A 14,701-nucleotide genomic window follows, 5' to 3' on the forward strand; every position below is an offset into this window, starting at 1 on the left:
CAGTCATTTTATGGGCAGCATCAATGTTTTTCTGGAACAACGGTCATTATTTAACTCACTTTACAGAATTTGTCACTGATTGAAGCGCATCCATGACAAAATTCTGCAAATCGATTATAAAAGATGTTTTCTGAAGGTGATTGAGCACCAAAGTTTGAATTAAGCAATTTGAGGCATAATTGGAGGGTTAGATCTTGACAAACGTCATGCAATAAAAACTTTCTTTGTGAAAAATTTCATTTTTTCACTACACTCTTTCTTTAACGCTCTTTCATTAACTGTAGTCTGTTATGATGCGAGCTGTGATATTCATTGGCGCCTCTGACCGAGCGAGGTGGCGCAGTGGTTAGCACACTGGACTCGCATTTGGGAGGACGATGGTTCAATCCCGCGTCCGGCCATCCTGATTTAGGTTTTCCTTGATTTCCCTAAATCGCTCCAGGCAAATGCCGGGATGATTCCTTTGAAAGGGCATGGCCGACTTCCTTCCCCGTCCTTCCCTCAAACGGATGAGACCGATGACATCGCAGTTTGGTCTCTTCCCCCAAAAACAACCTTGGCGCCTCTTCTGCTAGAGCCATCTCACGACGCGGCCTGTAATGTAAGAACAGAACCAGAGTTGCGGTAATACCTAGCTTGCGCTTGTATGTGATGGAGATGCTTAACATTTATAATGTTATCTCTCTTGGACACCTATGTGCTACTCACGACAATTTTGTAAGGCTTGCATGTTATAGGCTTTAGTTTCACCGAAACCAGTAATCTTGGAATAAAAAGAATTCCTGCAATCTTGGCTACCAGTTTATTGTTTTACAAGCATCTAGATTGCTCCCACATGAGCAAAATCTGCTCCCTACAAAACGAAATGTTCAGTCAATTTATGAACTGCAATTATTTTAAAGTATCAAAAGACAAAGTTGAAAACAAAATGAACATGGCATTTCAATAATGAGACTTCCCTACCTTCAAATAAAAAAAAGACAACAACATTTCAGTTTAAAACTTATGATTTAATTTTGCCCGTAACTGGGGGAATGTTCTAATTCCTCATTCCTGGGGGAGGGGGGCACTGCATGCGTGTTCACTTTGAATATGTGATTTCTGAAAATTGTAGCAAGATTTTCCCCAGTAATGTGCAGGAAGAAGTGATTATGTCTCTTGACAAACTCTTCAAACCAATCGGACTGCTAAGACAAAATCAAGCTGACATTTTGACTGCCTTTGCAACAGTGCTCTTTGGTTCATTTGTACAGCAGTTTATTTGCCCTTTAGTGGGCTTTTGCAAATACGGGTGTCATTATAGTTGTTTTATAGTTTCGTAAAAATGCAGCCTAACACTCAAAAAGATTTTATTTAAATTTACACTGGTTGTAAAAGTTATGCACTTATGTCAATCAGACTGTATATGACATATTTCTTATGAGCTTATTAGAACAGAGAATCTCGCTCTTACACACACACACACACACACACACACACACACACACAAAAAAAAAAAACACTCACCACTAAAGGGATTCCAGCAATATGTCACAAGCTATGACAGAATTTGTAGAAATGCTGTGTTGGGTATATCAAGGTGTTACTTCATACAGTGTCCATAACATTACCAGGAAAATACACTTTTGTGAACAACTTTTCACTAACAGATGAAATTCTGATTTAGTGCACAAATATTATATTGCTCATTCATTCACACGTCATGTTTCATAAATTCCATTAAGGAGAAGAACTAGTCAAATTGTACATTGACAGACAGGAGCAACCACTGCAGGCTACTTCTGGAAAGTTTACTAACAGGAAATTATGACTGTTGTCAGTCTACTCAGACTGGTTATTATGAGAACTCATTCAAGATTGCTAAATGTATGTATATATTTTTTAGGATAAAAACAACTACATTGGATTGAAAAGGAAGGAGATGAAGCGGCAAGGCAGTGCTTCTCTTTTTAATTTGCTAAGCTACTATTTTTAAGTAATGCTCCAAAGTATTTACATAACTTTACTTGGAATTTTATCAACTGCCTAAAAACTAGCAAAGACAAGACCTGTTTAATGTGAACATTAGAATTACATGAAATTTACATCCCTGGATCCAAATATTCTGATAAATTGCAGGAAGACTGCTTAACACTTACTGTACTAGTCTCATGGGTAGCTGCAATTACCTGTGGACTAAAATAGGTGGTTTTTTTGAAAGTTTTAACCCATGTGTACAAATATGTAGTTGGAATTGCAAAACATTTTTAGATAAATTGGATTTTCTACTTTATATACACATTTTGATATTATTAGTGTTAAATCTGAATACACAAATGAAATCTCAATTTAATAGTAAAAATATATATATATATATATATATATATATTTAAAAAGAAAGATGATGATACTTACCAAACAAAAGCGCTGGCAGGTCGATAGACACACAAACATACACACACATTGTGTTTTTTGTGTGTATGTTTGTGTTTGTTTGTGTGTCTATCGACCTGCCAGCGCTTTTGTTTGGTAAGTCTCATCATCTTTCTTTTTAAATATATTTTAAATATATTTTTCCCACGTGGAATGTTTCCCTCTCTCTCTCTCTCTCTCTCTCTCTCTCTCTCTCTCTCTATATATATATATATATATATATATCACAGAAAAAAAATTGAAAAGGAGTTCAGTATTTAATACATAAGGAAACATGAACTTTCTGTTTAAATTTCTTTCACAGCTAATTTAAATCCAAAGATTCATAAGACACAACATCAAAGCAAACTTTACTGTTCATAATGGATGCAACGTGATACAAAGGGAAATGTGGAGAGATACATAGTCTAATATTACACTTACTGGAGTTATATGCTCAGATTCATGTCTGGATTTACCTGTAGGAGAATCTGTCATAACAACATAATTTGTGAAAATAATATGATAAAAATATGCAGCAACTAATAATAATAAAGCCTAGAATTACTCCTACTTTCGGATGATGTGTAGTCTGAATAGTCATCCAATATTTAGTTTTTCTCAATTGTATGCTCATCAGTGACTTTTAAAATTATTTTCCCTATATGTTTCTCCCATTTACTCAATGTTTTCAACATAAAATCAACAGAAAAGCATGCAAAATGCATGAAACAGAGAAAACTTGAACATCAGCTAGTTGCCTACAAAATAAGACGCACAAAAAAGGCATAAAATGACTGACAGCAAAAACTACAAAGCTTGCAGACGTGATAGATGTTTGTAGGAGACTTAAATATACCACAGACACTGTGGAAAATCAGTGTACTGGCATGAGGTAATATTATATTTGGTGCACATTCTCGTTTCCTGCAAGTGCCATAATTATGTCAGCTGCATACTAAGTGTTAATGAGGCATTCTCTCAGTTTTTTTTTTTTTTTGAATATCCAGGGATTTTAAATTTCCTTGCAAAACTCCATACAGTCTGTATGGAAATTAATTCACAGCCACAATACTAGAAATAAAAATAAACTGTTGATCCCAAATTCACTCTTATTATTTACCACATGAACCATGGACCTTGCCGTTGGTGGGGAGGCTTGCATACCTCAACGATACGGATACCCGTACCGTAGGTGCAACCGCAACAGAGGGGTATCTGTTGAGAGGCCAGACAAACGTGTGGTTCCTGAAGACGGGCAGCAGTCTTTTCAGTAGTTGCAGTGGCAACAGTCTGGATGATTGACTGATCTGGCCTTGTAACACTAACCAAAATGGCCTTGCTGTTGTGGCACTGCGAACGGATGCAAGAAGGGGAAACTACAGCCGTAATTTTACCCGAGGACATGCAGCTTTACTGTATGATTAAATGATGATGGCATCCTCTTGGGTAAAATATTCCGGAGGTAAAATAGTCCCCCATTCGGATCTCTGGGCGGGGACTACTCAAGAGGATGTCGTTATCAGGAGAAAGAAAACTGGCGTTCTATGGATCGGAGCGCGGAATGTCAGATCTCTTAATTGGGCAGGTAGGTTAGAAAATTTAAAAAGGGAAATGGATAGGTTAAAGTTAGATATAGCGGGAATTAGTGAAGTTCGGTGGCAAGAGGAACAAGACTTTTGGTCAGGTGAATACAATGTTATAAATACAAAATCAAATAGGGGTAATGCAGGAGTAGGGTTAATAATGAATAAAAAAATAGGAGTGCGGGCAAGGTACTACAAACAGCATAGTGAACGCATTATTGTGGCCAAGATAGACACAAAGCCCACGCCTACTACAGTAGTACAAGTTTATATGCCAACTAGCTCTGCAAATGACGGAGAAATTGATGAAATGTATGATGAGATAAAAGAAATTATTCAGGTAGTGAAGGGAGACAAAAATTTAATAGTCATGGGTGACTGGAATTTGTCAGTAGGAAAAGGGAGAGAAGGAAACATAGTAGGTAAATATGGATTGGGGCTATGGAATGAAAGAGGAAGCCGTCTGGTAGAATTTTGTGCAGAGCATAACTTAATCATAGCTAACACTTGGTTCAAGAATCATGAAAGAAGGTTGTAAACATGGAAGAACCCTGGAGATACTGACAGATTTCAGATAGATTATATAATGGTAAGACAGAGATTTAGGAACCAGGTTTTAAATTGTAAGACATTTCCAGGGGCAGATGTGGACTCTGACCACAATCTATTGGTTATGACCTGTAGATTAAAACTGAAGAAACCGCAAAAAGGTGGGAATTTAAGGAGATGGGACCTGGATAAACTGAAAGAACCAGAGGTTGTACAGAGTTTCAGGGAGAGCATAAGGGAACAATTGAAAGGAATGGGGGAAAGAAATACAGTAGAAGAAGAATGGGTAGCTTTGAGGGATGAAGTAGTGAAGGCAGCAGAGGATCAAGTAGGTAAAAAGATGAGGGCTAGTAGAAATCCTTGGGTAACAGAAGAAATATTGAATTTAATTGATGAAAGGAGAAAATATAAAAATACAGTAAATGAAGCAGGCAAAAAGGAATACAAACGTCTCAAAAATGAGATCGACAGGAAGTGAAAAATGGCTAAGCAGGGATGGCTAGAGGATAAATGTAAGGATGTAGAGGCTTACCTCACTAGGGGTAAAATAGATACTGCTTACAGGAAAATTAAAGAGACCTTTGGAGAAAGGAGAACCACTTGTATGAATATCAAGAGCTTTGATGGAAACCCAGTTCTAAGCAAAGAAGGGGAAGCAGAAAGGTGGAAGGAGTATATAGAGGGTCTATACAAGGGCGACGTACTTGAGGGCAATATTATGGAAATGGAAGAGGATGTAGATGAAGATGAAATGGGAGATATGATACTGCGTAAAGAGTTTGACAGAGCACTGAAAGACCTGAGTCGAAACAAGGCCCCCGGAGTAGCCAACATTCCAATAGAACTACTGACGGCCTTGGGAGAGCCAGTCCTGACAAAACTCTACCATCTGGTGAGCAAGATGTATGAGACAGGCGAAATACCCTCAGACTTCAAGAAGAATATAATAATTCCAATCCCAAAGAAAGCAGGCGGTGACAGATGTGAAAATTACCGAACTATCAGTTTAATAAGTCACAGCTGCAAAATACTAATGTGAATTCTTTACAGATAAATGGAAAAACTGATAGAAGCCGACCTCGGGGAAGATCAGTTTGGATTCCGTAGAAATGTTGGAACACGTGAGGCAATTCTGACCCTACGACTTATCTTAGAAGCTAGGTTAAGGAAAGGCAAACCTACGTTTCTAGCATTTGTAGACTTAGAGGAAGCTTTTGACGATGTTGATTGGAATAGTACATAAAGCAGATGGCAGTTATAAGAGTCGAGGGACATGAAAGGGAAGCAGTTGTTGGGAAGGGAGTAAGACAGGGTTGTAGCCTATCTCCGATGTTATTCAATCTGTATATTGAGCAAGCAATAAAGGAAACAAAAGAAAAGTTCGGAGTAGGTATTAAAATACATGGAGAAGAAATAAAAACTTTGAGGTTCGCCGATGACATTGTAATTCTGTCGGAGACAGCAAAGGAATTGGAGGAGCAGCTGAACGGAATGGACAGTGTCTTGAAAGGAGGGTATAAGATGAACATCAACAAAAGCAAAACGAGGTTAATGGAATGTAGTCTAATAAAGTCGGGTGATGCTGAGGGAATTAGATTAGGAAATGAGACACTTAAAGTAGTAAAGGAGTTTTGCTATTTGGGGAGCAAAATAACTGACGATGGTCGAAGTAGAGAGGATATAAAATGTAGACTGGCGATGGCAAGGAAAGCGTTTCTGAAGAAGAAAAATTTGTTAACATCGAGTATAGATTTAAATGTCAGGAAGTCGTTTCTGAAAGTATTTGTATGGAGTGTAGCCATGTATGGAAGTGAAACATGGACGATAAATAGTTTAGACAAGAAGAGAGTAGAAGCTTTCGAAATGTGGTGCTACAGAAGAATGCTGAAGATTAGATGGGTAGATCACGTAACTAATGAATTGGGGAGAAGAGGAGCTTGTGGCACAACTTGACTAGAAGAAGGGATCAGTTGGTAGGCCATGTTCTGAGACATCAAGGGATCACCAATTTAGTATTTAGGGTAAAAATCATAGAGGGAGACCAAGAGATGAATACACTAAGCAGATTCAGAAGGATGTAGGCTGCAGTAGGTACTGGGAGATGAAGAAGCTTGCACAGGATAAAGTAGCATGGAGAGCTGCATCAAACCAGTCTCAGGACTGAAGACTGCTACAACAACAACATATAAGATTAAGAATTACAGTGTGGACGGTTTAACTGGACAGTAGAACACAGGCATAAGCAAACAAGAACTGTAAAAGTAGAACTGACATATTGCAATAGGGATCACCAATCCCAGTAAGATTAATGAGAGCCGTACTTGAACACTTTGATGGACCTAGAGTAGTCTCCTCACTTGTTTCAGGATAAAAAAATGATCGGCACACAGCAAAAAGCAAAGTGGAGTACACCTGAAGCAGTAACCTGTAGGCCTAATTTTTATGACTTGAAAATAATGAAAATTAATATAGTGTAAAGTGTTCAGCATATAAGTGGGAGGGGGGGGGGTGAGGGGTGAGGGGCATTACAAGTGTGGATGTTGCCGTAGGGTAGTCAGACAAAGAGTGGTACATATAGATTGCTGGTTAGAGTTCCATTTGGGTAACTGTAGTTGAGTATTGAATGAGGAACTCAACAAGTCTCTCCCTCTGCAACAAAAATACGAGAATCCCAGAACAGGAAGGAAAGATTTATGTCTTTCAGGCTAAATTTGAACTAGATAGGTTTGAGGAGGAAAAAGACTGTGGAAACTGGAGTCTCATGCATAGTAAGTCTCATGCAGCTTATGGCACAGTAAGGTGCAGCTGACTTCTAGCAAAGAAATTAGGTGTAAGTTGATAACAAAAGAGGTTAGAAGAAAAGGGTCACATTAATAGCCATGGAAGAGATGAAGGCCAGATCGTAGGAACAGGGTACTTGGTCACAAGTATTGTGAAGCCAAGAGTTAGCTTTAGCTAGGTGACAGGGAATATAGAGAATTTGTGTAAGGATTCTGATAATTTGTGTAAGGAAAGAGAATCAGATGATCATAGCAAGTGGAGCAAAATACAGCTTGACTAAGACAGAAATTAGAATTTTAGGGTTGACTTGGGTGGAATAGGAACAGAAACTGGTGTGAGTTTTGTGAAGGTCCTACAGTATCATCACCAGCCCTGTGTTAACACTGCTTCAAGCCAAGTGAAGACAGCTGATTAGGCTGCTGCTGATTGAAAAGAAATCTCATATGAGTTCAGCACAGTTGGGAGATGGAGATGTACTACACATGGCACCTGAAGGATAGGGGGAAATATAGTTTGGCTAAGCTTTTTGCAGAAAATTCTGAGTTCAAGTGTAATAAATTTCCGCGATACAGAAAAGACTCAATCCACAAATCATCGTGGATTTAGAAAGCATCACTTGCATGGAACTCAGCTTGCCATTTACTCACATCACATTCTGTGAACGACATGGAAGAAGGCCAACAGGCAGATTCCATATTTCTAGATCTCCAAAAAGTGGTTGACACAGTTACCTACTGCAGACTGCTGATGAAGATCTGCGCATATAGATTAGGTTCCTACATGTGAGTGATCGAGGACCAGTATGTTTTCCTCGATGGCGTGCATTCATCAGAAACATGGGTATCATCAGGTCTGCCTATGGAAGGGTGACAGGACCACTCTTATTCTCTATTTACTTAAAGATCTGCTGAACAGAGAACAGCAATTTATGGCTGTCTACTACTGACACTGTGGTGTGTGGAAAGGTGTCATAATTGAGTAACATTAGGAGAATGTAGGATGACATGTGGAATTTCTAATTGGTGTGAGGAATGGCCACTCAAAACGTAAAACAGGATTAGAAGTGTGCTTCTTGCCACGGTTACACCAGTAAAATATCTAGGCATAATGTTGCAAATGCTCTGTCTGGTCACAGTGCACACTTAGTTATGAGATAATGCCTTACAATATAGGTACTCGTAGTGGAAATCAATTAGAATTATTAATGGTTCCAGTACAGACATTTCTAAGAATAGTTTACTAGAGGTAAAATTATAATGAACCAAATGCTGACATAAAATTTAATGTATTCCATGAAAAATTTAAATCATTATTTGAAAAATTGCTTTCATCATAAACTATTTAGAAAGGCAATTAACCAACCATGTAAAAACCACAGATCACTGGAGGCTTTAGAGTATCTTGAGAAAGGGAGGAGTGGTATCTATTGGCGAGATCCTACAGTTGTTGCACATTATAAAAACCACTCAAAATTACTAAGATGATTTATTAAAAAAATCAAGGAACATGCCAGTAATTCCAACAACTGACTAAAGGCATATGGAATGTAATAAAATGAGAAACAGGACAACAACCCACAGGATGGGGTAACATCACTATTAATTTAAGTTGGAGGTCTATACATGATCAGTCGCAGGTAGCAGGTTTGTCTAATAATCATTTCTTAAACATAGTAGAAAATGTAGGCACAAACATTTTCAGAGAAAAGCAGTTTGTTGAACAAGTGGCTTATATAAAATTCAATCATATGCATCTCTCATCCACTATTTCTTCTGCAATTAAGAAAATTATATATTCTCTGAAAAATAAAAGCTCAACTGGATTTAATAGGGTTTTCTACAGAGTAATAAAGATTTATTCCCATATAATAAGCACTGTCTTTTCTGGAATATGCAATATATCACTAACTTGGGGTATTTCTCCAGAGAGATTGAAATAAGCCATTGTTAAACCTATTTACAGGAAATGTTATAGGAGAGATGTCAATAATTATGGACCCATTTCTTGATTCATATCATTTTCCAGAACTTTTGAGGTCATGTTTTCTTGAAAAATATACCAGATGAGGAACAATAATGTTCTCAGTAAATCACAGTTTGTATTTCGAAGAGTTGCATAACTTGGAATGCCATTCAGACATTCACTCACCAGATTATACAAGGAATAAATAACTTTCTGTACCCATACAAGGTATTTAACTGTGTGAACCACAGTATTCTCGTGGATAAACTGAGGTTTTATGGAATTGATGGTGTAGCAGACCAGTGGATAATGTCATATCTCACTAAAAATGCAAAAACTTTACTTAATAAGTCAATGTAGGTAAGCAGGGGAGATTTTTCTTACTGGGGAGAAGGCTCAATCGTACGTCCCCTGTTGTTTCTTCTATATGTAAATGATCTTCCATCTATCATACAACAAACAGAATTACTTCTTTTTGCAGATGACACTAGTATCGGGATTAATTCAGACATACATACAGCAACAGAAGAAATGATATATAATGTTCTTAAAAACATTAGTGCATTGTTTTCTGCAAATGGTCACACACCCAATTTCAAAAAGAAACAAAGTATTTAGAGTGACACATCTAGAGTTACTACACAATGACAGATATTAATCATGAAGAGGAAATAATAACTTGTATGGAAACTTCAAAATTTTTAGATATCTATATTTAGAGAATTTAACTTGGAAAGAAACACAATTTTAAACTCCTAAAACAACTTAGTTCAGCCACGTTTGCACTTAGAATCATTGCAAAGCTTGGGGAGAGATAAATCAGTAAGTTGACATATTTTGCATATTTTCATTCAATAACGACATTTGGGATAATGTTCTTGGGTAACTCAACTTTAAGAAGGAAAGTGTTCATCACTCAAAAATGTGCTGTAAGAATTATGTGTGGTGCTCACTCATGATCATCTTGTAGACATCTGTTTAAGGTGTTAGGCATCTTGAGTAATGCTTCACAGTATATTTATTTCCTCATAAAGTTTGTTGTAAATAATCCACTGCAGTTCAAAAGTAACAATGATGCACGTAATTACAATACCAGAAGAAGGAAATTACATCCATTACTCAACATTAAGGTTGTCTTTAGCACAAAAAAGGGGGGGGGGGGGGGAGGGGGGTGCACAATGCTGTCACCAAAATTTTTTATTACTCACTCAATGATAGTTGTCTAACAGGCAGGAAAGTTAAATTTGAAAACTGACTGAAAGATTTTCTCCCTGACAACTCCTGTTTCATAGAAGAATTTGTAGTTTTGCAATATGTAAAAGGTGATTGGTAGGAATTATTAACTCAAAACATCACTTAAAAAATAGATGATCAGCATGTAGCCCTAACTTCATATGAAAGTGTTATCGGAATGTAAAATGACATTTTCCACATCATTACAGTTAATCATACAAATGATCCACAGAACATAAAAAACTAATGACATAATGGCTACCACAATTGATAGTTGAAGTTGACAGTCTCATGAAGGATGTAATATTGATCTGACCTCTGCTGGTATCTTACACAACCATAGTCCAAAATACTCTTCACTTAAAAGTGTCATATTAAAGTGTTTGCACAATATAAATTTTATCATGTAAGTGTAAGAACCCAGTGGTCCCTGAAGAACCCTTTGGAATATGTTAGGTTATAAACCTTATAAGGTATTTTTACTGTATGCTTCTGTTGAAAGTAGCTGATGTACCGTTTAAAGAACTAGCTGTAATTTTAGCAAAGCAAAAAGTATTAACAAGCAAAAGCTTTGAATTTGAGTGAAACAGAGTGTGACTCCTCCAGACAAGGCATCCACAGAGCTGTCAGTGTGTTAAACTGCAGTTTTTTGCCAAATAAATCTACAGATTTTCACACTGTAAAGCTAGAGACAATCACCAAATAATGAGACAAAAATTCTGTGAATCTGAAACTTGCGCTTTATTCTGAATTGTACAAAGTTTAACACTGCCGCATTACAGACAGTCAGAATCTGTCTCCATAACTTCTACTAAACTTTTAGACATACTTAACTTGCAAAGCCTATTCTGGTAACACCCAGTCCACACAATGTCCCTCATGTTGTCTCGCCCAGTCCCCGATATAGTCTAGCCCCCACTCTGTCTCCAAACACCATACACAAAGGTGTTTGCATTTATTGTTCTGTATCAGAAGTCATTTATAAAATTTATTTTCTCATAAGTTACAATACTTCATTTAATTTTAAAGAAATTAGTAAAACTAAGTAGGAGCCTATTTGTTTCCAAAGGTTTTTCCTGCTCAATCCAGAAGATTGGCCATTTGTCTCAAACTATAATAGTTCTTACTGATTATTTAAATTAACTATATATATGTCTTAAAATCAATCATTGTACTTCTAAGAAATGGGCATAAATCAGTTTCTTGATATATACACAGTAATAAGCATTACTGTTTTCTATGGTAATCTATAACTTCCTTTTGTGATTTATTGTTAGTTTATTCTAAAATCAGTTACTAAACTATAATGGCAAACAAGTATTTTGAATGTTGTATATGATCAAACTTTTCACATATCATTCACTGCCTTGTGAAGCACATCATTGAACGAAATCTTGAATATAGCTATGACTTTTTTATGAAATTTATTAATTTCCAATGTAAATATTAAAATGCATTCTTTACTTTTGTCTTGATGTGGTCATGTATTATAGAAAGGAAAGCAATCCTGTTTTGAACAATCTATATAATTCTTTCTGAGTTGAACAATGTTTGCAGCTGTTAAATACTATCAGTAGTGAGCTGAAGGTATCATGTCTTTATATTGATAGGGCATTGAAATCTGATATTATCTGGCAGCCACTGGGTATGCTCCTGGGTTGCAAACTTTTGGGGATGCCATCAAAAGCTCTGGTTCAGCACATGCTTTGTCATTCTTAGTGCCGGCTCATATGCTCAGGGTTTCTGGCAAGCGATACTAATGTTTGTTACTACTTATTGTGATTTGAAACATTTCTCTGTTGTATGTCTGTTATTCTTATGAAATAGAAAGTACTTGCTTTTTTCTTTTTTTAACAGAAACAGGAAATGCTTCTTGCCACTAGTCCAGCAAGGATTTGTGCTTTCTGTTCACTGCCGATGCATGTTGCCCCGACATAAAGACTGTGAGAAATGTTCAGGAGTTGAAGCATTTGGTGCCACAATATTGCAACAAATATCTGTACAGGCTGAATCATCATTTGGGACTGGTGAAATGGAACATGTTCTACATCGTGGAGAAAAGGAAGTTCGTGCAGTTCTTGCACTGAGCATACCTCACATTATCAAGTAAGATATCAAATTCTACTTGAACGTTTTGCAGTATTCTATTAGTTTTAAGTAAATTACATGATAGTTACATACCAGTTAATTATTTGATAGTTATGTAGCAGAGAGTCATGTGTCTCCAGGCCTTTTCCATGTGTACAAACACACGTTAATAAATCATAAATGATTTATGAATGTGTGTTTATTATTACTAACTGAAATTTATTGTAGAACTCAATTAGTCTTTCTCCTGTCTTATTCCTACTACCAAGCCTATATTCTTCTGTAGTTCTGTCTTCTATTCTTTCCCCTCCTACTGCATCACAGTCACCCATGATTATTAGATTTTCATCTCTCTTTACCTACTGAACTCCACAATTCAGAGATTCTATAATTTTCATGTCAATATAAGGTAAACATGTTTGTGTGTTATTCAGTAGTGTGTGGGCAAGTTTACCCCACAATTAATCATAAACTATAATAGAAAAATACTGTGAGATGAATAGCAGTTGAAACAAATATGTCACAAGTTTCAGGAGGTTGTCTGTTAGCTGCTTCAGCATATAATTTATTTCCAGTGGCGTGTATTTTAACATATCATTTCCTGTCCATGCCTGTGTGATTATTCTCTTTGCAATTGTGTATACTAGAACTGGTTTCCAGTATCAGTGGGGTGGACATTTTTGTTCATCCTGGTGATGATGAGCAGCTGTTTCCTAAATTGGTTGTGACCTGGACCAACTAGGCTGTTTTTGAGGATGAGTAATTTTCTCATGACAGTGTTTTGCAGCTCCTGGGGGAAATAAATACCTGAAGGTCCTGGCAGAAAGTACAACCTTATAGACAAATTCTAATAGCAGGTGCAAGGAATGCCTAATTCTGTTACTTTGGCTGACTAGCTGAAAGGGAAAAACGTTAAAATCATTTTGTGAAGTAGTTTAGAGTTAGCGTAATCGGAGAGTCAGCTAGCAGCCCTTCTAGGATAAACTCGTGTGCCCACTGGGGAAGATATAATGTTTTCTTACTGTATTTCTGAAGTCAGGAGTAGGTGATCCTTTGTGATAACCGAAGTTATTTCTTGCAATACAAAAAACTGAGGAACTGCATGTACATTCCTGTGTGCCGGCATGTATTTCTGGCCAAGTCATTACTGGTTTTCTAGGTGACTGTTGACTTTTGGTGATTGTACATATGCTCTGTGTGTAGATACCTCTCATTAAGTTGTGGAGCCAAATAGCTAGCTGGATGATGATGTTTAGTGAATGAGATGGAATTTAGTGAGGTTAAATTGAAGGCAATAACTTATCTTTATTTCAGTTAACTTTGAGTTCAGCATACTTATCTGACTTTTTCTTTAGTGATTTGACCTGTATTCATGCTACTGTCAGAAATGTGTGAATCGTTAGCAGTGTACATATTCCATTCCAGTGATGGAGTCTCAAAATCTTCCAGTAATAGTCAGATTGCTAAGTGGTTTTAGTATTGACTTTGGAGTAGTGAAAAGTTTGAATCCTGCCTCATGGGTCAAAGCAAGGGTGACAAACTTTATTTAGACTGATTTAATTGATGTAGTAGTGTAGATAAATAATCGAGGTCCTCCAATAAAAGGTTGTGATTAAATCTGCAGAATAGTGTTGTGCAATTTCTCACATGCACAGCTCATTGGTAAGAGGGCATGAAAACTGGCAGTGGCCACAGGAGTGAATTTATACAATGTCACAGAAGCCATGAGGCATGGATGAACAGAATATTTCAGTATGTGACCCAAATTTGACATTTTGGATAGCAAAACCATAATGATGTTATGTAAGGAAAGGGCTCTAGACTGGATTTAGATCTTAGAAGAATGTTGTGACCAATGACATAACCACAAATAGCTCCTCTAATCTTATGAAGAAGGTGGTCACAGATTAGAGATCACTACAGCATTCGATCATAAGACAAAACTTCATGTAGCTGCTGACTGGAAAGTCAGTAAGGGACGAATAGGGCACTGTGTGATATGAATAATGGTATTACTAGTTGCAGATTTTTAAGTGGCTTTGGGTTAGCACAGCATATTTTGCTGTAATTAGTGGTAAACAGAAAAGTATGTCCAGCACCAATACGGTGAA

General features: G+C 36.9%; 1 protein-coding gene across 2 annotated transcripts in view; it reads left to right on the plus strand.

Moving 5' to 3' along the window:
- LOC126191186 (armadillo repeat-containing protein 5-like) overlaps positions 1-14,701 on the plus strand; it is a 215,914-nt gene that overhangs the window by 134,096 nt on the left and 67,117 nt on the right. For both annotated transcript variants that reach the window (XM_049931967.1, XM_049931977.1), the window contains one exon: positions 12,360-12,608. In XM_049931967.1, coding sequence (XP_049787924.1) covers positions 12,360-12,608 — 249 coding nt within the window. The remainder of the gene's footprint in view (positions 1-12,359; positions 12,609-14,701) is intronic.

The sequence above is a fragment of the Schistocerca cancellata genome, chromosome 1 (assembly GCF_023864275.1).
Source record: "Schistocerca cancellata isolate TAMUIC-IGC-003103 chromosome 1, iqSchCanc2.1, whole genome shotgun sequence".
In the NCBI taxonomy this organism is placed as follows: Eukaryota; Metazoa; Arthropoda; class Insecta; order Orthoptera; family Acrididae; genus Schistocerca; species Schistocerca cancellata.